The 27,613-nt window shown below is 35.9% G+C and overlaps 1 protein-coding gene across 2 annotated transcripts; it reads right to left on the bottom strand.

Annotated features, from left to right (window-relative positions):
* Nucleotides 1–917: 917 nt before the first annotated feature.
* Nucleotides 918–27,613, bottom strand: LOC18441384 (Galactose oxidase/kelch repeat superfamily protein). 2 transcript variants are annotated; one of them, XM_088851960.1, is made up of 16 exons: nt 27,445–27,613; nt 27,156–27,253; nt 26,025–26,163; nt 25,882–25,910; nt 24,970–25,066; nt 24,823–24,878; nt 24,535–24,642; nt 22,714–22,770; nt 22,444–22,539; nt 16,582–16,666; nt 13,421–13,573; nt 8,468–8,559; nt 7,761–7,946; nt 7,389–7,492; nt 1,942–2,029; nt 918–1,276 (listed from the first exon to the last, which is right to left on the bottom strand). In XM_088851960.1, exons 5-16 carry the CDS (start codon nt 25,034–25,036, stop codon nt 1,205–1,207), a joined length of 1,164 nt encoding a protein of 387 aa, XP_088708086.1. In that variant the 5' UTR covers nt 25,037–25,066; nt 25,882–25,910; nt 26,025–26,163; nt 27,156–27,253; nt 27,445–27,613; the 3' UTR covers nt 918–1,204. The 2 variants fall into 2 exon arrangements, with proteins under 2 accessions (XP_088708086.1, XP_006851565.1); XM_006851502.4 differs by having other exon boundaries at nt 22,444–22,535.

The raw sequence follows: 27,613 nt of genomic DNA, 5'->3' as shown, positions 1-27,613 counted from the left end.
GGTGCGGGTACTCCTATTAACGCTATTCTTTAGCTTGGACAATGGCTTAGCCAATTACCGGGCAATGAATAGTGCTAATAGGAGCTCTTGCAACAATACCAACTCTCACGTACATAAAAGAAATACAGAAGGCAATTCTCTCTTTAAAGGAGATGGGTTTGAAACCTATCGAAGCTATCCAACACTTGAACGGGGAAGTTACTGACCAGACAACCAAGTCGAAGAGTGGGCTCTCAAGAAAGAGAAGATATGACAATTACCACCTTGAATGAACCGAAAAGTATACAATGTGATCATCCAATACTGCAAAAGAAATGAGAGAACCCAACCCAACTTCTTCGCTACAATTCTTTTTTAAAAAAAAAGGATGAAAAAAGACTCTAAACTACACATGTGACCCATACATTTTATGGTATTGTATATAATGAGACCGTTTATCTTCGACACAAAGAGGTCAATTATTTATAACCATCTAATACGAAACCTGATAGCTTAAGTGTGCCACGAAGTTTGAAAAAATTTACTTTGAACTTTGAGCTTGATCAATACATCCACCCAATTTCAAATCTAATTGTCAAAAATAATTGTGACCACCTCATACCAAAAATAAATGATCCCACATATATATATACTTTTTCACCCTAAGACCAAATTTATTCATCAAGATTTGCAATTTGGTTCAACTTTTTCCACATTCTCTCTTTTAATTATGAATACTTCTCCAAAGGACAGTTTGGTGCGTCAAATGTCGTCTCCTTCAAAAATCCATCTCAGAGATGGATTTCTATTTTAAACTTTGTTTTGGACCCCTTTCATCTGGTTCATTTTAATTCTTTGTAAATCACGGAATCTACATTATTTTTTGAGCTGCAAAATTATGGATCTAATGCAAAATGTATCTAGAGTGACTTTGGATGTGTTTCAAATTCTAGAACTATCCCTAACATCAATTTTTGAAAGGCAAGTACATCTGAATAGGACCTCATCTAAACTTCTCCTTTCTCCAAATGCAGAAGCCCAACCAAGTAATCTCCCGATATATACAAAGTCCACGTCCCAAACCAAGTGCTAATTTGTAGTTGAAAACAGTCAATTGTTACATGAGTAAAGACGAAATGCTCGAACAAGGCCTGCATTGGTAGTACAGAGGAGGCAGATAGATACACGAGATTGAAGACCATGTTCACAAGCTTTAAGTAGCATGTTAATCAACGCCTCCACTTTCGACCAATTGTTTGTATTCACCAAGCAGCTTCGGAATGTCATCCATACGTAACTGAATAGAGAAAACCAACAAACAACACACTTCGGATAAGTTTATGAAAGAAAATGAATTATTGGTAGGCTTATAATTCATAAAAAGCTTATTGCAAAGGAAGAATGTTTTTTGTGCTGAAGGATCTGAGATGTTTAGAGAGAATTTTTTGGCAAAGTATAATACAGTGAATGTGATCGGAATCAATGCATCAAAAGAAAAACATGGTGAGTGTGAGTGGCATCAATATCTCTGATGAATCTCGGAAAATTTTGGGTTTCGTCCCTACAGTGAAGTGCATTAAGGTCCTCTTACATAATTGTAAATTATATGTGCATACTCATTTGGCATTTGTTAATGACTCCAAGTTATTCACACCAATAGAACTACTATCCCATTCAGTTTCCACATTAACAGAACTAATATCCCATTTACTTTCACCTTAATTGAATCAATCTCTTCCATGCAAACTCAAAGCAACATGCAGCACTCAAATTTTATTTCAAATCATCACGAGGCCAATCCAAGGACTGGAAAATAGAACATGCAAAAAATCATCATAACTTACCAATTGCATCCTATGCGTATAGAAGAATTGTTTCACATTTATAACATTCAAAACAGGTGAAACAAAGAAGCAACAATCAAGAAACCCAACAAAGATCAACTATCAAAAGAATCCATACCTGAGAAGCATTTCTAACATGATAAAAACGGCGAACTTGCGGCTTGGAAAGAACGAAATCACTGAGGCCTCCACTAGACTCTACATTTCTGGGGTAAAGTCGCGAAGTAAGAAAGATGAAAACAGAATCAAAATGTATGTACTAGGAATTAGTCAGTAGACCAATATTTTAAGTGAAATTGTATCTTAAATGAATAAGATAGAGAAGAATCTAAGATACGTAGTCATTGATTTTCAGAAGCTGGTAAAATACTGTGAGAAAAAAAGCTTCTCTACAACTATATAATTCGATATGCCTTCCGATCAAGTTTTTCATAACTAAGATACCTCCCCACATCATCTATTGGCTACACATTAAACACAAGTTTTTTCGCAAGGTGGATTGAAATCCATGAACTCAAGTTTGTAAAAGCAAGCACCTTTTAGTTGAGCCATGAGCTTGAATCCTCAACAAACAAGACCTTGTTCCCAAAGATTAATGTCCAAGTGTGTGGTGAAAAACTTACCGCAGAAACCCTAAGTGTGTGGTGAAAAACTCACCATAGAAACCCCCCTTCCTCTTTTGATGGGCATTTGTTTGACCCCTTTTGTGCGCACACATCCTCTAGCAAACACCCCCATGAAATAAATAAATCAATGAAAAAAACAATCAATCTCTTGATGACAGAGAAAATTGTGTTCACATCAGCCGTCTGTTTAGGGGCACTGTTGGATGTATGTCAGATGAGCTCAAAAGCTTTTATTTTATTTTTTCAATTTCTTCTTCTTCTTTTAGTGGGAGTTTTCCCCCTAGGTTTCTCAAGATCATCCAAAAATTGAGATCAAACCAATCCGTTTGGGCAATGTTTTTGAGGGTAGAATGCCAGATACTGGGTGTACACAAGTCCTCCCCACACGCACACATACACGTCGTACCTTCAAAAACTTATGTTAGGGGCATTTGTAAAACCCCAATTTCGTAGACGCACTCTCTTCATCCCAATATTTAATCTCAAACAGGGGGGGGGGGGGGAAAGGAAGCTACAAAATACAAAATTGAAATGGCACCCTAGCCAAATGAGCCCCGCTCCAACAATAAATGCAGGTTGTCCATTAAGTAGACATTTAGATATAGGTCCATAAGATTTTAAAAGCATTTTTAAAAGAAAAAAAATTGTTCCTCTAATGATGATAAGGCTATCAACTATATTTGGGCCAAAAAATCCCCCTCATACCCAAATCTAATCATCCCATTAAATGCATGGCCTATATTGCTTGAGTTCAAATAAGCAATTTTTAAGGCGTGTTTCAAGAGTGTTTGTGCTTTAATATGATGGGATGAAAACAGTTTAGGTTTAAAATATGGGGTCCAACAAATACCCCTAACATGGTTTGAAGTGTAGTGTTATTATATTACACTACAACCATTTCATAAAATTAGTCACTCATATGTATATATATATATATATATATATATATATATATAAAGATACCAATAGCCAATTATAATAAATAGCAATATAGGTGGAATCTCAGCCGTCAAATCTTCATTGGGTGGTTCAAAATACATGTTACTATCTGAATTTTAATATTTTTTTCTAGAAATCGGATCGTGATGAATTTTGGGGGTGTGTACAAAAAAACAGGGAGCACAAGGAAAATATATAAAATAAATATTTTCCAAAATATAAAATGACCAAAATATCCCTTAAAAATGATGAGGGTGATTTGGTCATTTTAAATACTTGAAAGTATTTTTTTTATATAAAAAAATATGGTGCATGCTGGTGTCAAGTATATACACCCAAAATTTCATTTCGATCCGATTCTAAAAATAAATATCAAAATTCAGATAGTGATATGTATTTTGAACCACCCGATGAAGATCAGATGGCTAAGATTCCGCCTATATTACTATTTATTATAGTTGCCACCTTTTGGTGTATATATACATTTGTATATATATATATGAAAAAGTTGGCGTAGGCCCACTAGCCTACCACCACATATTAGCCCAACAGCCTAGATTCAATCTGGGCCGATCCAATGATCACGATTGCATTTCGTGTTTGAACTTTAATATTTTTCTATAAATCTAATCACGTGAAATTTTGAGTGTGTGTTATTTAAAAATAAGAGAATCGAATAAAAATATCAAAAAAAATATTGACCAAAATACCCCCAAAACTTTTCAAGGATATTTTTGTTAATTTATATTTTACGAATTATTTTTTTTAATATTTTATTACATGCGAATTATTGAGAAGAATAGACACCTAAATTTCATATGATTTGAATTTGTCGAAAAAAATTGAAGTTAAAATACAAAATGAGGGTTTAACCGTCAGATTGGCCCAGATTGAATCTAGGCCGATCTAATGATCACGATTGCATTTCGTATTTGAATTTTAAGTTTTTTTCTATAAATCCAAATTTTTTGAAATTTTGAGCGTGTGTTTTTTAAAAATAGGAGAATCTAATAAAAATATTAAAAAAGTAATTTACAAAAATATATTGACCAAAATACTCATGAAACATTTCAGGGGTATTTTGATCAATTTATATCCAGCGAAATATTTTTTTAATACTTTTATTAAATGCGCTTTGATGAGAAAAACAAACGTCTAAAATTTCATGTGATTTGGATTTGTAAAAAAAAACTTAAAATTAAAATACGAAATGAGGTTGTGACCGTCAAATTGGCCCATATTGAATTTGGGCCGTTGGGCTCATATGTAGATGCAGGCTAGTGGGCATATGCCAGCTTTATATATATATATATATATATAGGAAGATACTACAAAACGCCTATAGGCGAAAATGAGCAGTAATTTCGCCTACTCTCATCACCGTCCAAAGTTCATCGCACAGTCACGATTGTCCAGTAGTGTTTCATTTTTAATTTTTTTTCTTACAAATCGTAATGTTATGAAATTTAAAGCGTGTGTTTACAAAAAATAAGAAAATCTACGAAAACTATCAAAAAAATATTTTACATAAAAAAATTGATCAAAATACCCCCAAAACATTTCGAGGGTATTTTGGTCAATTTATTTTTCACGAATTATTTTTTTTAATATTTTTATTAAGTGTGGCTTACAAAGATGTACACACGCTCCAAATTTCAGATCATTCCAATTTGTAAAAAAAAAATGAAAAAATGAAACACTACGGACAATCGTAACCGTAAACTTTGGACGGTGATGAGGGTAGACGAAATCACTATTCATTTTCACTTATAGGCGTTGGGAAGACTTTTCTTTATATATATATATATATATATATATAGGGAAATGCTAGTGTAGGCCAGTGGGCCTACGTCTACATATGAATCCAACGACCTAGATTCAATTTGGGCTGATCTGACGGACACGACCTCATTTCGTATTTTAATTTTAATTTTTTTTCTATAAATCCAAATCAAGTGATATTTTAGGCGTTTATTCTTCTCATCAAGGCGCACTTAATTAAAAATATTAAAAAATAATTCACGAGAGATAAATTGATTAAACTACCCTTGAAAAGTTTCGGAGTATTTTAGTCAATTTATTCCTCACGAAATATTTTTTTGATATTTTTATTGGATTCTCCTATTTTTAAGGATTTGGATTATCCTATTTTTAAGAAACACACGCCCAAAATTTCAAGTGATTTGGATTTATAGAAAATAATTAAAATTCAAATATGAAATACAATCGTGATTATTGAATCAGCTCCGATTCAATTTGGGAGCCGTTGGGCTCATATGTAGCTGTAGGCCCACTGGCCTACCTAGCATTTCCCATATATATATATATATATATATATATACCCAAAATTTCATCTTGATCCGATTTCTAAAAATAAATATTAAAATTCAGATAGTAACATGTATTTTGAACCACCCGATGAAGATCTGACGGTTGAGATTCTGTTTATATTACTATTTATTATAGGTGCCACCTTTTGGTGTGTGTGTGTGTGTGTGTGTATATATATATATTATGGGTGCAGTTGGCATACAAATGCATCAGTAGCTGTAGAGGTAAGGTGTGCTTTCAAATTTTATCATGGTATATAATTTTGATATAAAATGTTCTTAGGATTATCTCAAAATCTATTTTTATATCTGATTATAAAATTAGAAATTTAAAAAATGGTTAAAATCAAATAGATCTATAAACATATGACAATCTTGAAAATGGATGGTGTAGATAATATGTTATAAAATGCACTATTTCTGAGACTTAAAACCTTTTTATTTTTCATGGTCATACATCTCGATGTTGAGATGATCAATCAAAGGGTTTTTCAACATTAAAACTACTTTTTCCGATGGATTTTTGTGGTGCATCTGTAGCTCTACATTATAAGGTTACAACCTTATATAAACTTTTTCCATATATTATATATGATTTCTTCCAATGGTTTCATCATACTATAAAGAAACTACTCATTCAAAAAACTATGTAAGGGGCAATTGTAACACACCAAATTTTGCCCATGCACTCTTCATCCCAACAAACAGTCTAAAAGAGAAATTCACCACTAGAAAAGATCAAAATGAGTCCACTCCAACAATGAATCTCAACCATTCATTCAAGGGACATTGAGTTCAAGGCCTTAAAGAACTCAAAATCAATTTTTAGTTTTTAAAATTGGTTCTTTGTTATAGGCTGTAAAAAAGTTTAGGTAAAAAAATGATCCCCCAATGGCCCAAATCTAACCATCTTTTCAAGTGGACGTTCTATGTCCATTGTATGAAAAAATAAGTTTAGGGTGTATTATTGTTCATCAAGTTGAAAGAATTGTATATTAAAAATTTGGGTTAAAAAATATGCCTCTAAAATGGTTTTTGAAGTTGGTTTCACCTACTATGAAACTGTTGAGAGAGAGTAGGAAAGCTCTTCGTGAGCTGGTCTGCCCATTAAATGGAATAAGACCAGATGGCTCAGATTCGATATGGGCACATCCAAGGGCCAACATGTATGGGTAACCTTTCATTCTTAGTCATTTTTATAAATCATTTTCAGCTGAAATATTAAGGAGACTTGTGCTGAACCTAGGTGCACAAATGAAAAATATAAAAGAATCATATGCACAAGGAATGCTATTGAGGAACATGTTATTTTTAATATTTTTTGAATTGTCTCATAGACACCCTCAAAATGTCAAGTCAAATCCATTTGCAAAAAAGATTAAATTCAAACATTGACATGCATGTGCGACCAACAATCTCTCCTCTCTCTCTCTCTCTCACTCTCTCTCTCTCTCTCTCTCTCTCTCTATATATATATATATATATATATATATATATATATATATATAAGCATTCATGTATGTATTTATGTGTTAAACCATGATATATGTGTGTGTGTGTTAAACCATGAGACCCCTGCTCTGTGAACTTCAACTTGGTACCTTTCATGCTCAGAAAAAGGGAATGTATACTATAAAATGTGTATTGGAGAGAGAGAGAGAGGGGCATACTTTTGGGATTGGATAATTAGACGATGATAATCTTGAAGCAAAGGGCCTAGTTCCCGCAGCTGTATTGACCTGGCTGTGGATGTCTTCCAATGTTGCCGAAGAGCCTAATCATAAGTCATCAAGTTTCCAACCATATTATAAACCAAACTCCACTCACCTATTTTATCACAAAAATAGAAAAACTCCGAATTCACCTAAGTAACCTATTTCTTTTAGGTATATCACGGGGGAAGGATCCCCTCCCTGTGGTAGGAATGGAAATCAAGATGTCATGTTATGACACCCATCACCCTAACCACCAATGACTTGAGCCCATTAAGAACCTCTTCAAAGAATCAATGAAACACCCATTTAAGTCGGGAATACTCAGACCTGAATTAAAGCAACTGGATCACCAGATGCAACTTGTTCTTTAATTGCTATCCTTGATGAAAGGTCCAGATATTCTCTGTCACTTGAAACATCGAGAACACTAAGGTTGCTAATTAAAGATGGGGAGATAGGAATTTCAAGTCTTTTTTGTAGTTCTGCAATTGGCGATGCATCCCCCTGGTTTTCCTGTTGCAAACACATTATGGAATGCATATTTGAAATTCACCAAGGCACTAAAATATATATCATATATATATTATATATATATATAGTGCGGTTTCTATAAGGTTGCAACCTCCAACAATTCAATTAAGGCACACCTCCAAATTTTATCATAACATGCAATTTTGGTGCAAAAATTCTTAGGATTATCTGAAAATCTATTTTTATATCTAATTATAAATTTGTAAACTCCAAAAATGGTTAAAATCAAGTAGATCTATAAATATATGAAAGTTTTGAAAATGGACGATCTAGATAATGTATTGCAAGATGCACTATTTATGGGACTCAAATTTTTTCTTTTTTAATTTTCATACATCTCGATGTCGAGATGATCAATTAAAGGGTTATTTAACAGTAAAATAAACCTTTTCCGATAGATTTTTGAGGTGCATCTGTAATTCTACATTTTAAGGTTGCAACATTATATAAACTTTTTCGTATATATATATATATATATATATTTGAAGTTAAAGATGCACTACCTTAGTTACAGAATCTCTTGAGTCTAAGGCTTGATTACTTTCAGGAATATGGTCACGAGAAATTGGGACAAATCGTTTTGCAATAGGGTCATCTGCAAACAAAGTAAAATATCTGAACCATGAGAGACTGATGGCAGAAAATATATATACTCGATTGCCAATGTGAACAACCATTATTCTAAAAGTAAAGGCAACTTGTATTTTCTAACCATATATACTTGTTTTTAGTGCTAATGGGAATATCATTGGAAACTAATAGTAACCAACTCGTAAGGAATAGGGAATGCACATTGGAAATCATACCAACAAGCCTTTCCATTCTCCACCAAGCCACATTATTAGCCAGTGATCAATGGAAAAATCATGTTTTATGAGAGGTTTTGATGAAAAACCAGAGAAACACACAAATCCACCATAAAATTCTCAAAATAATTGATAAAAATTTATGGGTTCAGGAAGAGTTTCAAGCACTTGTGCGCAACCCGTTTCTTTTACAGCAAGTGCTCAGTGGGAGAGGAACAACCTTGATCGGGTCTCTCAAAACACTATGGAAAAAGTAGAAAATCAAAGCAAAAGCACAGAATTAGATACAACCCGAAGCCCACTGCATATGACTTGCGTATATAATGTAAGGTAGGGCTATACCTCTGCTGCATTCCTCTTCCTCTCCTTTGCACCTCGAAAAGGAGCTAGGATCTTGATCTTCTCTACACTAAAAATTGATCTCAAGACTTGAATTCACATGGGGATGCTCTCATTCAATATCTCCTAAGATCTCTTAAAATTCTCTGTTGTTATGAGCTTTCTATCTATTCTCTAAGTCCTTAGAAGGCTCTTGATGAAAGCTATTTTTTGTTATAAAAGCTCTGTCTCCATCGGCCACATTTCCCTAAGGCAAAGGGGTATTTATAGGCCAAGGATAGGAAAATTAGGGTTACTCCTGCCTAGGAAACTTATGGGCAAGATTGAAGGGCCAGATCCCTCAAAATTTCCTCATTCTGCCCAAGATTTTTTTGGGCCAAACTGCAGTTAAATGACCGGCGGTCTAGCGGTTAGGCTTGATGGAAGTTGCACCCTATCCTGTTTATTTGGTGTGCCTTTGTGCCACGTCCTTTGCATGAGATGATGAAGAATTGACTTTGAGTGTCCAAGGAATTGAATCCCAAACAAGAATTGTTCCAAACATTGGAGTTTTGCATCCATCGAGCACAGTTTCTCATTATACAGCAGACCATTTCTTTGACTTTCAATTTGATCTATGATTCATTCTTTGATCTTGGAATGATTCATCCTAATGCTTATATGGGTTTGTAGAGCAGTGAAAGAGCATTATTGCCAACAAATTTCAGCCCAAAAAACCCAAAAATATGGAGAAAATAACCATCGACAGTCTGAAGGTCAGGCAGCCATTAAAATGACCGACAGTCTCGAACAACTTTATTTCTTAAAAAATTGGGTCCAATGGTATCCAAATGACCTGAAATTTTGAGGATATGCTTGAAATCCTCTAGATTAAAAACCCACAATGTTTCATTTTGATTGGAGACCGTGTGATATGATACCCCTTTATATGGTTCCCTGTTCACACCAACTAAGAGTCTGGTCTTACAAAGAATGTGTGCCGCTAAAATGTCCAAATTCCATGAAAATTGGTGGAAATGTTATTCTAGCCATATCTTGAAGACCCTCGAAGTTTCATCCCATTCTGAGACCATATGAGGGTGGGTCTTGAGGAAAGTCTCATATCACCAGCGGTTCAACTTTATAGAGCAAGTACACCGCCTGATGGTCCAAATTTGATAAGAAGTGGCAAGGAGGTTCCTCCCACCCTGATTTGAAGATTCCCCCAAGTTTCTTCCATTTCAGTCTAATTTGAAATGGCTATATGTGGACAGGCGGACTGGCTTGTATAGCATATTGACCGCTAGATGGTTTAGATGACTAGTCTTCCTTGCAGAACCTGCACTATGTGGTTTGTAGACTGTGGAAGAACTGTGATCTTCACCCTCAGGGCTTTGTGCCAAAATTTAACGGTAGATATGGTCACCTCTGGGGCTTTGTGCCATGTTCGAGGGTAGATATGGCCAGTTATGTCCACTCCAAGGGCTCTGTGCCATATTTGGGCTGATGTATCTCTATCCTTCAGCATGATGCCACATTTTCGATTTATGATGATCCAAATTCCAAAACACACCCCAATAGCCAATTGTTTCCACCTGAGCTAATGGTCACTTCTCATAATGTTAATGTGTCAATAAAGATCACGAGATGCACCAAAATAAGTACATTGAGAAGCCAGGGAGATTACTATTCTTGCTCAGACCGCTTATATAAATTGGGGTTATCCCCTACAATCTCCCAAAAGTGCATGAAATGGATAAAAATGAAACCTATAATCCTACAAGAATGCATCTCTCTTGTAACTACTAAGTCCCACACTATCAATGTTCAAGAAAGTGCAGGCGCCCGCCTAGGCCTTTCGGGGGCCTGGTTGCCTAGCCACTCGCCTAGGAACAGGGTACCAAAAAAGTAAAACAAAGATAAAGATATAACATAATTATTAATTTATATAACTTCACAGAAGACTTAACTCAATAAGATAAAACATAATAATAAAGATAAAGATATAACATAATTATTAATTTATATAACTTCACAGAAGACTTAACTCAATAAGATAAATAATTACTAATTTATCAAATAAATTAAAACAAAAATAATAGTATATCAAAACATTAACACATTGTATAAAAAAGGAATCAACTATTCATAAAAGAATATGATATATGCCCAATTTCATTGTCCAAATGAGGAAAAATTCAACAATCACGAAAAATTCAATCTTTCAACTACAAACATGTCAATATATCATAAAAGAAAAAAACATTAAAAGAAAAAACAAATAATTCACAACATAATATATTATTGCAAAAACAAATCAAAACCCTTATTAAAAAATGATAATAATTTAAAAATATTAAAAATCAAATCGATGTCAGTGCAAACCTCATCTATTGGGTCGTCTAAAGTCTTCAAAATCGACTACTAGAAGAACTATTGCCTTTGTTTTGGGAAGAAATCGAAAAAATAGAAAATTTATTGATCTTTCGATAAATCACAAAAGAGAGGTTTTTAAGGAGTTTTTCTCTCCCTAAATGGCACGGATTTGGTTTTGAGGGTTTAGAATTCTCCCAAAAAGCAAAATGATAAATTTTGACCCTAGCCGAGGGTTTTTTCCTCTATTAGACAAACTGCCTCGAGGCGGCCGCCTAGACTATAGCGCATAGGCGGCGCCTTGCCTGCCAAGGTGGGAGCCTAGACGCAGGCCGCCTAATTGTCCTGCCTAACTAGCCTAGGCATTTTAGGAATATGGCTGCCTAAGCGAGCAGCCGAATTTTCGAACATTGCACACTATATAATCAAACTTGTATAGACATGCTCAGTCAACCATAAACATGCCTGAATACCTTAGCTGAACCTGAAATCCTGTTTCAAACATCGAAATTAAACTTATAAGGACAAAATAAAACCATATCAACTAGTGGTCTTCCCTTCTCCTGGTATGACAAGCCTAGGAACTCTATTAAAAAAGGTGAGTGCGCAGTGAAGGGAAATGCAGCCTAAATTATGAGGTTTGCAACTTTGCATAAGATGATTAACCTCTCTAGGTGATTCCTGATATCATTGATATTCTATGCATCCCCATTTGAATACAAAATGAAAGCAGCTAGTTCATCATCATCATCATCTGAGCCTAATCCAAACTATTTGGGGTCATCTACACAAATCCTATTCCAATATTCTGCTTTATCAAGGGCTATACCCTCAGTCAGACCATAAGTTACCATATCTCTTCACACTACTTCTATCTATGCTCTTTTGGGCCTTCCCCTTGCTAGTTTAGAGCATTCTACTTACACCAAATTGTCCCTCCTAACTGGTGCTATTCTAGGTCCACGTTGCATTGGCTGGAGCACTTGAGTCTATTCACCTCATCTGCGATGTTGATCATATTTTTGTGTTTTTTCTTTTCTAACTCTATTTAGGCCAAATGTCATCCACCATACAATGAAATTTAGGGCATTTTAAATACTAACCTATCTTCACGAAATTTTAAAAGGGAAATTAGTATAACAAAAAGGAAATTGTATAGGGAATACACATTTGACATACTGCTCGTAATATGCATCTTTTACTAGGCCCACTTTCACAATGGGGGATGCATAAATATCATTAATGGATCCTATTTGCCTTTTAGAACTACTGTAGAAAGTGGAAGAAACTCTTTAGTGAATATTGAGGATCATCTTCACACCATTATACTCCAGAAGTTAAACCATACTCCTTAGATTTGTGCCATAACTTGGTTTTGCGATCATCTACATTGAGGAAGCGCAATAACTTGGAAAGCTAAACCATACTTCACATTCTGTATCACTACTTGGTGTCTGCAGTAAACTAAAATGGCAAGAACATGGTTATCAGTACATCTTATTGTACTACTATTCTATAAAGTTGCCACAATTCGCTAAGAATAATTGTGTGATTTACCAAGATTTCCAAGCATAGTGTAGTTGTAAGCATCACAATATTCTTTTATTAGACTACATTATGAGGGAAGTAAAATTCATTTCCACAGGTCATCCAGAGTAATATAATAACGTTACTAGACCCTTCTCAATAAGGTTACTAGACCCTTCTCAAGACCTTATGCTATGTGTAAGTTATATTTGATAAGTTCTAAACTACATGCCAGAACTCTAAATAACATCTTCACACTTTGCCAAATTCCCTAACACTAAACAGCTCACCAGGGCAAAAGTTCAATGTACCATATAAAATGTTATTACCTTACAACTTCACTATTCAAATAAACGAGCCAAGGTTATAGAAGATTCATCCAGCCTATGTAATAATTATTTCTTTACAGTCAAAGAAATGACCAGACAGTACCTTCAGGTACCAGCCACCAAAGATCTCCATACGTTGATTTTCCATCATAACCTCCAAACAACAAGTATTTTGAACCAACACAAGTCATAGAATGATACGCTCGAGCCAAGGGTGGTTCATTCCTGGTAGCTAAGCGTTTCCACTGAACAGATACTGTTAAGGAAAAAAAAAAAGGAGAAAAGAAAAGCATGAGTGCCACTGTTTGTAACAGAAAAAAATGTAAAAGCATTCACAGACATCCTTGAGTCACATCAACAAACTATTAAGTGCACCAGATAACAAGATCTTACATGAATATATCATTAAGCAGACATTCCAATATAGTAATAGACTCGAACCCATTTAAAAGCTCACGAATACTTTCTATTAGTTAAAAGAAGGAAGAATGTCTTGGTTCTTTTGCATTATGAACAACCTCATGGAGGGATCTCAAAAAGCATTTTCTAAGGGTGCAAGGATCAGTTAAATATGTAGTTTCTTAATGTCATGCATGGGGCTATAAGGAAAAAAGAATTCTCCATAACAACTTGTTCGGGTACAATTTATTAAACATCTGTGGAAATAAAGGAGTTTCAGCAAAGAGACACTTCATGTTCTGCTTGTGATCAAATCCACCATGGAAAATCAATCTGTTTTTGCTCCTCTATTAGATTTAGACCTTTAAGTTGGTATAACTAGCTAAGGCAAGGAATGAACCAAAAAAAAAAAAGAGGGGGCTTTTCTCCAAGGTAAATGTCAGCATGCACAAGTCACTAATTTTAATCCCATGGTGGACATATTTTCTTATTACTATTTACCAGGAGGAAAAGAATAAACTCTGAGTAGAATTGTACCTTCAAAAACATTGAAAAAATCCATGTAATTCTCCTCACTTCTTTCATTGGTCCTCCATAAAAGAAGTCAATTCATTTAATAAATGGTGAAACCAATGGTTTAAAAAACGGATCGGTGACCCGGATCGGGCTTTCAAAAAACCGATCCGGATCGGCGAATCGGCGATCCGGATCGGGAATAGGGTGAATCGGTCAGAATAAAGCTTAAAAAAAATTCGAAAAAATTATTAAAATTCATTATAAATATTGTTTTTTAGGAATTCAATAAAAAATGAGGGTACTCCATTAAGAATTTTCATGTTTTTGAATGAATATGCGAATATTGATATGTTCTTTCCCTGCATGAACCGCCATTCAGCATTTAATTTACAGTATTTCGTGCTCATCCCTACACTGTTGCTGTTGGGACTCGATATGTGAATAATATGGCTGGGATAGGGTGGCCTCAGAATCATCATCTCTCTCGTTTTCTCTTTGAATAATATGGATTAAAAAAAAAATAACAAATTTTCAAAAAAATCGATCATGGATTAAAAAAAAAATCACAAATTTTCAAAAAATTCTATCATGGATTACAAAAAAAAATTCGATCATGGATTAAACAAAAAAAATCACAAATTTTCAAAAAATTCAATCATGGATTACATAAAATTCTATCATGGATTACATAGAATTCGATCATGGATTACATAAAATTCGATCATGGATTACAAAAAAAAAACAAACAAATAAAACAAACAAAAAAAAACAAAAAATTCAATTGTGGATTACAAAAAAAGAAAAAAATAGTTCGATCATGGATTACAAAAAATTCAATCATGGATTACAAAAAAAAAAACAAACATTTCAATCATGGATTACAAAAAAAAAACAAACATTTCGATCATGTATTACAAAACATTCGATCATGGATTACAAAAAATTCTATCATGGGTTACAAAAAAAAAAAAAAACAAAAAAATCGATCATGGATTACAAGAAAAGAAAACAAACATTTCGATCATGGATTACAAAAAATTCTATTATGGGTTACAAAAAACCAAAAACTTCGATCATGGATTCCAAAAAAACAAAAACAATTCGATCATGGATTACAAAAAAATCGATCAAGTATTACAAAAAAATCTATCATGGATTACAAAAAAAAAAAAAAAAAAAAAAAAAAAAAAAAAAAAAAAAAAAAAAAAAATCCGTACGGGATCGCCGATTCACTGTTCGGACTCGCCGATTCCGTACAGTGAATCGGCGATTCACTGTTCAGAATCGTCCGATTCTCTCTAGAACCGGACGATTTCCGTTTTTTTGGGCGATCCGGTCCCCTTTTCACGATTTTCGAGTCGAACCGGGCGAGTCCGGTTCGACTCGGCGTTTTTTAAAACGCTGGGTGAAACACAAACTGGAGCTAGGGAAAGGGAGAACATAACATTTTTAAGTAAAAATTTCTCGATTAATAAAACTGACACAACAGCTCGTGGAGCTTCAGTAATAGAAGCTCCAAAGGGAAGTACTGGTCCCCCGCTATCAGGGACAGGGCAACTGAGTGATGGATAAGTTAGCAAACATGGAGTAATTAGGGAAGAGATAGCATTGGGGGAATTTTTATGTCAATGTCTAGAATTAGTACCTTTTGTCTGTTCAAAGTTTTTTACATTAGTTAATTATAAAAAAAAAAAGATTTTGACAAAAAGTTCTTCGCATCCAATGTAACTGGTATTCTTAACTTCTTATGGAAACCAATACATATTTGCATGCATGCATGTATAAATCCTTCAAATCTACATTTACACATTTGTATGCATTCATATGAGATGCAAGCACCAAGACGCCATACTTATAGTAGCAACACATCATACGACTCATGGTGATAAAGGGCTTCACTTGTTGCTACCTGTCACATGAGCACCATGATGCGCATCATCTTTGAACTCTAGCAATAAGCAAAGCCAACGGAGGTCATGTAGCATAAGGTACAGCCTCACCATGGAGAAAACAACTCTGGGTTCCATAAAAAGCCTAAACAGTTTTACATCAAATTGTAATTTCAAAGAAAGTATTATCTTACTAGTAAGTATATCAAGCAATATTGCTTCTGTTGTCTCTGTGATAGTAGAGAACATGGTTTTCTTTTTCAATTCAAATTAGCTCCAAACCATGATGTACCTGGCATAATACAACTTGAAATGGCACCTAATAATCTAAATGTAAAAGCCTATGATGAAAATTAATGTTTGACTTTATTTGGCAACATGATAATTTGACTTCATATGATCATTGGGTAGCTTCTATTAGCTCTAATACAAGTGAAGCCCCAATATGGTAAGCCCTTACCTCTATCCAAAATGGTACAGTCATTGTGATAGATGTCATATCGAGTCAACCAACCACCCATGCCATGTCCACCAAATAACAAAAGCTGCAGATGTAAGCATGCCAACCATAAGCTCTATTGAAAATATGATGAAGAAAATAAAATAAAGTTTTGACATCTTTTGGACTGAATTTTCTTTTTTTGTTTTGGAGGGTATTTTGGGGGTTTTTCTCTGCAATGGACTTTTCTGGAATTTATAGAAACAGTCAAGGGGGTTATCTTAAATTTTGGGTGGGGAAAAATTAAGAGGGAAATGTTTGAATTTGAATGGTATTGTGCATGGCTTGGGAAAGTGTATTTTGCATGACTTGGGAAGGGGTAAAGTCTATTTAATGTCCCTAGGAAAGTTAAGAGAGCTTTGACTTTGAAGCTAAGCCAAATCTATTAAAAGGGGACATCTTACCCTGCTGGAGATCAATGTTTTGGCTGTAGATCTCAGAAAATCAGGAACTTATGTCCCATTTGGAGTGTCTTTGGACCCTCATACAAGCCATTGAAGCTAGGCTTTGTTAACTTCAACCCATTGTCTTTAAATCATAGTTAAGTTCCTTTCATTCTACCTTATTTTAACCTATTTCTCTCTCTCTCTCTCTCTCTCTCTCTCTCTCTCTCTCTCTCTCTCCTGCATCAAGTGGTACCATGAGCAGGAATCTTTTTGGACCTTGAATTATGGCCAATAGAGGAGGACGTGGAGGCTGAGGAGGAGGTGGGGGTGCTGTGGTAAGGGCAGAATATGAGGACTTACTGAGGAGGTTCAATGAAATGGGGCAATTGGTGGGTCGACTTGCCCACTTTGAACGAGAGTCGGTCACTCACGAAAGAGGGGAATCGAGTGAAGAAAGTACAAATCCTTTCCACAACCGAAGGGAGAACCCTTCATTAGAAAATAGGTTGGTTCGTGCCCTACCTGGGTTGGATCAAGGAGTGAGAGAGGATGTCCATGAATTTTCGGGAAAATTTCAGCTCAATGAGTTTTTGGACTGGTTAGATAGTATGGAGGCCTTCTTCGGATGGAAAGATTTCCCAGAAGAAAGGAAGGTCAAATTTGTGGCTACCTGACTAAGGGGCATGCCCAAAATACGGTGGCAACAGGTGCAAGCCAGTCAAGTGCAAAGGGGAAAGTAAAGATAGTGACTTGGTGGAAATATAGTCGAACAAGTGGCTGGAAATCAACTACAGTTCAAAGGGGACAAGTGGCAAATCAAAGGACACGAGAAGTTGGCCACCGGTTGTACGAGTACCGGAAATGGCAAGCTGGAACACATGTCCTAGATGGGGATGATGCAAATGAAGGAGACTTTGTCACAGGGCCAGTATTCAATGAGGACCAGGTAGGGGAAAATGAGCAAGATGTTGCTGAAACTGAGGCTAATGAGGGGTGGGTTTTCTTGTAATTAGTCAACTACTCACTACCCCAAAGGTGATCGAAGAGCCGTGGCTCCAAATCAACATCTTCCAGACTCGTACAGTCCTTAGGAAGGTGTGCACTATTATCATTGATAGTGACAGCTGCAGTAATATGGGGTCTCAAGAGGTTGTCAACAGGTTGAAGTTGACATGTGAGAGACACCCATAGCCCAACAAAGGAGTATGGTTTCGGAAAGGTAACTTTTAATGATTCAGTTTGATGTGATATCCTTCTCATAGATGTATGCCATATCCTTTTGGGTCGTCCTTGGCAATATGACCGAGCTGCCATACACCATGGGCAACACAATACATACTCTTTTTGGGGAGATGGGGTGAAAATTGTTTTAAAACCGTTAAAGGTGAATAACAAGCATGAACCCAAGAGTGGGAAAGGAGATGTTGTCCTTACTTTGAACCGGTTTGTTGAAAAAAACAAAGAACAAGGGGTAGTGTATGCTTTGATTGCCAAAGAAGGGTCTTGCCTAAATGAAATACCCGCAAAGGTTAAGCCCCTAGTCACAAGGTTTAAGGATGTGAAACCTGATGAACTACCTAATGAGTTGCCACCAATGAGACCATTCAACATTGCACTGATTTGGTTTTGGGTGCCCCTCTCCCTAACTTGCCACATTATCGAATGAGTCCCAAGGAACACGAGGGGTCACCTAGGCAAGTAACAGAGTTGTCGGAGAAAGGGCTGATACGAGAGAGCATGAGCGGATGTGTGGTAACTCCAAACAAAAGATAGTTCACAGAGAATGTGTTTAGATGGTAGAGCAATTAATAAAATCACCATCAAATGCTATTTTCCAATCCCCTCAGAGAGATGACATGCTTGATATATCATCAGGATCAGGGGTATTTTCCAAAATTGACTAGAAATGTGGCTATCACCAGATTCGTAAAAGTCCCAGAAATGAGTGGAAGACTGTGTCTAAGATGCGTGTGGGCTTAGATAAGTGGCTGGTCATGCCATTTGGGCCTCTAATTCTCCGAGCACTTTCATCAGAGTAATGAATGAAGTGCTATGCCCATTCATCATTAAGTTTGTAGTGGTGTATTTTGATGATATCCTCATTTATAGTGCAAGCACTGATGATATTTGTTGCATTTACAGCAGGTGTTAGAGATCCTTCAAAAGAAAAGTTATTTGTAAACCTCAAAAAATATTTATTTTTGACTGATAACTTAGTATTTTAGGGCTTTTGTGCTGTCATGTGAAGGGGTCAAGATGGATCCTACCAAATAGAAGCTATTAGAGTCTGGCCGACACCCAAAATAGAGACTGAGGTGAGAAGTTTTCATGGTTTAGCAATATTCTACAAGAGATTTATCAGAAACTTCAGCAGCATAATAGCACTCATAACTGATTGCATGAAGAAAGGGGTCTTTGAGTGGACTTTAGCTGCTAAAAACAGCTTCAAATTGGTGAAAGAAAGGATGGCAAGTGCTCATGCCCTTACACTTCAAAACTTTGAAAATGTCTTCCATGTGGAGTGTGATGCGTCAAAGGGGGGAATTGGAGGTGTCCTAAGTCAAGAGGGCAGATCCATGGCCTTCTTTAGCGAGAAACTGAGTGGGGAAAAGATTAATTATTGTACTTGTGTTGTGGAGTTCTATGCAGTGGTTCAAGCCCTGAGACATTGGAGTCACTACCTCATTCAAAGAGAATTTATCTTATTCTCAGACAATGAAGCTTTGATCTATCTAAGTCCTCAAAAGAAACTGAATCGTAGGCATGCTAAGTGGGTCTCTAACTTAAAAAGAGCACACTTAGCCAAAACAAAGTGGCTGATGCCCTCAGCTGGAAGTGTCACCTCCTTGGTACTTTTGCCACCTCAGTTGTGGGTTTTGAGTCCCTACCCCAGACTTATACTACTGACCCTTACTTCTAAGATCCTTAAGCAACTTGCACAAGAAGAAAGGGAAACAAGTGCTGTTTTTGTTTTGCACGATGGATTTCTCTTCAAAGGGAATCAGCTTTGCATTCCCATGGGGTCACTTCTATTATGAAATTGCAATATCTCTGATTCTTTTTGCACTAAACCATGGGAGTACATGGCGTATGAATTCTTATAAGATCAGCTGATCTGATCAACAAAATTTTGGAAGGACCTCATGGTAAATAGATCAACTATCCAGTCCCACTGTTGGGGACTCTCAACTCTGTTTTCATCCTGGGCTTGGGCAGAGATAAGCTGATATGGACTCCCACGCCAAGTGATAGTGACCTCCTTTCACAAGCAAATCACATTTCAAAACTTGCCCTCACCCCTCCATACCAACAAAGCTTGGCTGCCCCCACGGTTGCCAAAAATTCAGGCATTCAATTGGTTTGGGGATCAATTGCAAAGAAGAGGCATCCCTTTGCCAAATAGGTGCATCATTTGCAAGGAAGACAAACAGACCACCTCTTCCTGCACTGCCTGGAGGCCCATAAGATTTGGTCTGCATTGCTGAATGATTTTGAGTGTCATTGGGCAACTTTTGATGGCTTGCTTATCTCCCCCTTTCCCTGCATCAGGCCTCTTCATGTGAAGAGACACAGACTCCGCCACTATATGGTGCATGTAGATATAATGGAACAGCAAAACATTCAAGGGTCAGGGGACTAGGGTGGTGAAAACTGTCTATCCAATTGTGGCCGAAGTTATTTTCTGGGCAAGAAACACTAAGGCTTTTGCTGTTTTCCCTGCAAAGGATTTCCTAAACAATTGGAAGACTATTTTGCTATCAAATCATATGTGTGCTACATGGGCGGGTTGCAGGTCTTCCCTAGAACCAAGGGCCATCAAGTTAAATTTTGGCTGTTGCTTTCTTGGCAAGTGGCAACCCTGGTCCAGAAGGGGTGGGAGGCTGTTTTCGCAGTAGTCAAGCACAAGTTTTACTCACTTTCTCAAGCCCAATGAGAGTGACAAATCCTAATGCTGCAGAAACCGGTGCGAAGAAGGACTGAAACTATTTGATTGGGCAAGGGGGTACACCATTTTGATAGAATGTGATTTCAAGAATGTGCACTCATGGGCTTTGGGTTCATCTACAGTGCCATTGAGACTCCAACACATCTCTGAACAAAATCCAAGCTATTTTGTTGATTATCTTGTTCACACATTTTGGCAAGAGGCAAACGAGATAGCAAATGGACTCGCGAAACAGGAGGGCAAGACCTCGTAGATCACTATCCATAGGCCAGAGTAACTTCCACCTAAAGCACCGAGGTTTGGATTACTAAGGGTTTTTTCTGGTGTAATCCCAACTCCATCCCCCTTCGTCTTACTCCTTTCCCGTTTCAGTGATGTTTCCCTCCCCCTATTTACCTCTTAGAAGCCAAAGCTCTCAAGGCTTGCATCTCAAGGTGGGGTGCATAGAGTACTTACAAGGATGACACACTTTGTGCATGTATACCCCTCTCTTCTTTTACTTTCTTTCAATTACAGGATTGGTTGTAAACGAAAGGCCTTGGTGCAATTTTGTACAAAAATAGTATTAGTTAGCTGCACTAATACAATACCGTCAACATTATTCTTAGTAAGAGAGAGAGAGAGAGAGATTCTATTTCTAGTCATACAGTAGACAGTAGAAACTCAAATTGTTCAAAACAATGAGACTTGCTAAAAAGGAGGAAAATATGACAGGAATGGGCAACAATTGCATAATACCCAAAAAAAAAAAGAAGAAAATTAATCAAATTACCCATAAAAGACTAACTATTTAACATTTTACCCATATCTCTCCATTTTAATTTCAAAATACCCTTAAAAAAAATATGGTCTTGAGTTGGAATGGTTCCAAATGGGTGAATTGGTAAATACTTGATTTCTTATGGGTATTTTGCTAAGGAAAAACTTTCTATGTGCCACCACCCACATATATGGTATATGTGACCCCTGACCTTAGCCATCAGATCTGTGTAGATGACTGAGATGGCGTGAGTCACAATGTCACAAGCTGGCTCTTAAGTGTCAGATCTTGATCCGATAGCTCAGAGTGTTTACTTTTATTTTTTATCTATAAACCATTTTGCAGCGAAATTTGGGGCATCCATACATCTGACAGGGGCGCATATGATAAATAAAATAAAATAACCTGCAATAAAAAAATTACCCCTCAAACTTTTAAGCCATTTTGGTCATTCATTTTCATGAGAAATATTTTTTTCATTTTTGTTAGGTGTGCCCCATGAAGGAGAGCCAAATAAAATTTTTAGAAAAAATAAATAAAATCAAATAGTGTTTTGGCGTAATATTGTGACGAACAATCCTAGCCGTCGATTCAGATCCAACAATTGAGAAGTGAGGTCACATATAATTTATGTCGTTGGGATCAGACAGAAAGCTTTCCTTTTTGATAAATTTCCCCCAAAAAAGAAAAAAGGAGAATGGGTACGACAAAAGGCCTTGAGAAGTCATTACATGATTTCCTTTGAAAGTTATCGTGTGACCACAGCGAGCAGATGGAGATTGCCCAGGAAGTTTCAATTGTGTCCACCCTGGTGTCTCATTCTCTACCTTCCGCAAGAAACACACTTTGTTAATGAACAATCATGCAGGAAGCTCATAAGAAAGAGATCACTGAGACAATATTACCGTTAGAATTAGAGCAATCGACCAATTGTAAGTTGGCTATAAAGATAAAAGTTTCTTTATAGCATACATGCAATTGAGAACCAGAGATACATTTACCTTCTTTGAACAAACCCTTGAAAGCCCATAGATCACCCATGATCGAACCACCAGCCCCTGTCAAAAGTCAATATCTCAACCGAATAAATCCAAGCAACACAGTCTCATGACACAACACAGTTACCAGCAGTGATTCAAAAATTGCCTGTCCAACTTAGGAATCACCCAAGTAGGATCGGATTAGGCGGGCCGGCGATTCCAGGCCAAAGAACCTCAAAATCGCCCAAATCTCCTGGTTTTCTAGCTTTCTTATAACTTACTTTTGTTAAATATAGCTCTGTCTGACTCGGGAATCACCCGGTTGAAATCGAAGCCCTGGCAAGCAGGAGCCCGATTCGGATACTTAAAAAACAGGTTTCCAGTAATGAAAGCAATCATAGCAATCAATAAATTATGTTTTTTCAACAATAGTAACACCATAGTCAATGCAGTTTCTTCTTGTGATGGAAATGGAGTGAAAGGAATGCACATAGGTGACAATTTATAATAGGAAACGGACATTAGCATAACCATGGTTATCACTAATTGCAAAAGTGTCAGAAAGAAGTCTATAAATAACACAATTATCCCTTTGTAATGATGCCAACATAATATATATTTTGAAAACAAAGAAAGTATAATGTAACTAGCATAATGAACACTTCCTCCTAGCACGGGAGGGGGTTTTTGAGATTACAACTTCTTATTGTTACAACAGAAAATCTCCCTCCCTCTCCGGGCCCATCTGTGAGTAATTCTTTTGCAAACCACTACTCCTTGTTCTAATTTCCTATCTCAAGGATGTTCACACAGGCCCTATGCATGTATATCTCATACAAGACAATAAAGTTAACCATCAAACAGTCGAAATAAACATTAATCTGGAACAAAAAATATAATAGAACCATGATAATTAACATGTTTCTATAAATTTTTAAAATCTGAACGAAAATGATAATAGAACCGTGAACCATGATAATTAAAATGTTTCAACTCTAGGAACTTAATCGATTGATGATTCAATCAGTCACAGGCTCATAGGCTGAATTTTAATCCTAAAGTGATGACAGAGGAGCTAAAGTTAACAAAACATATATTGATTCTATAAAGAGAAAGAAAATTACTGAATATAATCAAGGGAAAATATCTCCTTATCCCCTATTTTTAACTTCCATATCTCATGAGACCCAAGAATTGAAAATATTACTTGTAAGCAAAAAGTCTCCATCTTTTCTAGCTTACAACCCCTTGGACACCTTTGACCATAAATTTTTTACCCAAACAAATACTAAAATGACATCCTTTCAAACTCCATCTCTCTCTCTAAAACTCCATCTCTCTCTCTTCACTTCTCGGTGAGTTTACCAGCCAAGGGGTTTAGCTTGAGCTCGAACACAAGCACACATTCTTATGTGTGAGAGAGAGATGGAGTTTGGGTTTTAGCGAGAGATGGAGTTTTAGGAAGAGAAAGAAATGGAGTTTGAGTTTTAGGGAGAAAGATGGAGTTTTGAGAGAGAGAAAGAGATGTGAGAGAGAGATGGAGTTTGGGTTTTAGAGAGAGATAGAGTTTTGAGAGAGAGATGGAGTTTTAAAGAAAGAGAGAGATAGAGTCATTTCATAAGTTGTTGAGGTCAAAAGGGTTTAGGGGGTTGGAAGATAGAAAAGATGGAGTCATTTTGCTTACAAATAATATTTTTAATTCTTGGGTCTGATGAGATATAGAGGTTAAAAATAGGGGATAATAGGATATTTTCCCAATAATCAATTATCTAAAGAGAGCATCTAAAGAACCCTATGCCATAGCCAGATACGAGTAGGGAAGGACATGACAAAAATCTTCACCTCTTCCACCAAAAACAAGCAGACGTTTCTCAACCATAGTTGCTGTATGCCCGCATCTAGGTGGTGGCAATGTACCCAAAACAGATAACTCTGTCCATTCAAGAGACACTGTTCCACATGCAATTAATTAATCAATGTCAACCTCTTTGCCTATAACAAGAATTCCAAAATGGATGGAGTGCTTAAAGATTGCTCCTCGAGGGTTTTTGTTTTAGCTTGAATTAGTCCACCATCAAATCCACAATCACAATCTTAAGCAAAGACAAGACCATAGGAAGCAGAAATTACTTGTGTCCAAAACATACACATCTGAGAGCCATTTTTTACCATCCCAGCCACCATATCTGCATTCAGTATGATACCGTAGTCCAACATCAGAATCCATTGATAGCCAGCATTAATAAATGCATTTAAGGCAACTACAGTAATACCCACAAAACAATTTTTCGATTCCCAATGGCTGCTGCAGCAGAAAAGTCCCTCGCTGAGGGTAAATCACCATAAGTAGCTAATTCTGACCACTGCCAGATATCTGAAAGGAGCGACACCAAAAAACGAAATTAGGAACAGAACAGCCAAACAAAATTTACGATCATGAAGCACATAAGAATAACTCTTTGAAAAATGCATCAATACTAAAAGAAACACACATGAATAGTAAAACATACCAAAACAAAAATTCAATAATCTACCCAAGAGACATTTCATACATGTGGAACTCACTAGCACTTTTTTTTTTATTAAATTGACACTAGTACTGAACACTAAAATAACAAAATAAACCAAATAATCGATCCTAAATGAGCCCATACACTCATTCACTTTAGCCCTTAAGTAACAAGGATTAATTCAAAACTAGATTAAGATTTATAGCATAAACTGATGAAGTGTCTCATTTCTCATAAAATTAAACCTGAAGAGCTTAAATGCAGTTACCTCAGAGGCAAGTGACTTAGATGCCCATATAAATATACAAATGGCTAAAATGATACAACGCATGGTGCCTAATTACGGGCTCCTCTTTCACAAAATTATATTTGTGATGTATATAATTAGAAAACATAGTAAACAATGATACAACCTTTGACTTGGGATAACCATGAGAACCATGAAGCCTTTCATTTCATGAATCTAATTATTCAGCAGATGCCACATAGAGTTCTTACTAAACTAAATTTCTTCCATTAATCAAGGCAACTGATTGGTACTAATCCATAAGAGTCAACTAAAGTATGAACCTTTCATAAATAATTATGCATACAAGATGGTAGCTCCTGCGAGGAATAAAAAGCAACATCCATAAAACCATGGTCTTCCTCTAAAGTAAGTTGCACAGAAGACCTTTACCTGTATCAAGCATCCAGAAATCACCCAACCTGAACAACCATGCTAAAGTTTATTAGAGATTAATCCACATAACGTCTTGTAAGCAGTAATAGAAACCATATACATAAGGAGGTTGAGGATAAAGGTTACACATGTCAACGAACCGTTTATTACCAGAACGTCCACCAAAAATAAACATGTTGCAATCAATAGCAACAGCAACATGAAATGCGCGTGGAGATGGACCAACTTGTCCATTGGACTCATTGCCTGTACACTCTGGCCGGAACCATAATTTGTTCTCTGCATTATTTAACAACACCAATGCACCAAAGAACCTCAATATTTGGCAAAGGGCAATATTACTGAATGCTCATGAACGAAATACATTGCACTCTTGCTTGTCATCAGGACCGCCAATTGTCATGATTAGCCTATCAAGAATTTTATACACAAGAATAGAAAAATAACTAAAGAGACTTTCTTGTATTCATTAAAGTGGTACATATCAATTTTATCTCATGATTTGACCTATTCCACTTTCTTCATGTGAAGTATTTGATTAATTATATCTTAACATTGTTTTGAGATTATCTCCTAACATTAGTAACAATTAAAGTTTTCCATAAATCCCAAGTATAAGGAAAAATAGCCAGATGCCTTTTCTTATTGATAACAAACTTACACAGAATTTTAGAATTTATCCACAAAAAGAGTAAAAAAAAAATGAGGAATTAGAAAATTTTGCAATGTTTTGGAGTATTTCTAAGTTCAAACCAACAAGTTTGATTGTTTCTAGTGAAGCCTATTAATTTGCAATTCTTAGAAACTACAAATAACTGATGGATTTGAATGATATTGAAGATCAATTACAGCCCAATATACGAAAACAAAAAAAATGAATTTCGTGATATGATAAAACAGCAGAATAAGAAAGTAATAAGTCATGACATCAAGGAATTACATGGTAAACAAAAAAAAAAAAAAAAATTCATGAAATAAATAAGAAGAGAAGTGAACTCTTAGAATGATAGAAGGAAGAAGCAACAAATGCATGATTTTTCTTCACAGTAGAAGGAAATGAATCCATTTCAAATAGCACAGATGCAGAACCTATAGAACAAATACTATGAGCTAAAAAACCTACAAAATGAAAAGCCAAAATGCATCTTACAAGGAAAGATAAGAATAATTCAACCAAAAAGGCAGAGATACAGCAGAAATCATAAAAAGAAAAAACGCAAAAATTTCTGATTACGAACAAAATACAAATGGATTTAGAAAAATAAACATACCAGTATCATAAACACTGATATCATTAATGAATTTCTTCTCAGCAAAACCTCCAAACACCACAATCATCGATTTCCCCACATTTACAGCAGTGTGGCCACTAACAAAATAAAATAAAATATTTTGACATCATTATTAATAACCAATAATCAATAATCAATAAACAATAAACAATAACAAATAAAATTAGTAACTAACAATCAACATAATCATTATCAATAACCAATAAAATGACGGAAATTTTGATCAAAGCATTAGTAAAACAAAGATCAAATAATGAGGGAAAAAAACCTTCGAGCCTGAGGAAGTGATCCACCATAATCTTCTGAATTTGCCTGAACCCAATGCATTGTAAAAAAAAATTACAAAATACAAAATTCAATTAATTTTTCAGATAGGAAATTTGCCTCGGAAGAAGGGATCTCTGTTTTTTTTTTTCCTGATGGGGGCATTTGAGACT

This window comes from Amborella trichopoda, chromosome 11 (genome assembly GCF_054954075.1).
Source record: "Amborella trichopoda isolate Santa Cruz 75 chromosome 11, AtrichopodaSantaCruz75HAP2 v2.0, whole genome shotgun sequence".
Taxonomy (NCBI): domain Eukaryota; kingdom Viridiplantae; phylum Streptophyta; class Magnoliopsida; order Amborellales; family Amborellaceae; genus Amborella; species Amborella trichopoda.
The sequence above is the reverse complement of the archived record's forward strand: the minus strand, read 5'-3'. Positions and strand labels throughout refer to the sequence as shown.

Excerpts from the sequence above, each read along its gene's own strand:
- LOC18441384 (XM_006851502.4), bottom strand. The coding sequence starts at position 27,503 with ATGCATTGGGTTCAGGCAAATTCAGAAGATTATGGTGGATCACTTCCT. Across the intron at positions 8,560-13,420 it reads TTGGTGGCTGGTACCTGAAG|ATGACCCTATTGCAAAACGA; the intron begins GTACTGTCTGGT and ends CTTTGTTTGCAG. Across the intron at positions 7,493-7,760 it reads ATCCAGTTGCTTTAATTCAG|GCTCTTCGGCAACATTGGAA; the intron begins GTCTGAGTATTC and ends ACTTATGATTAG.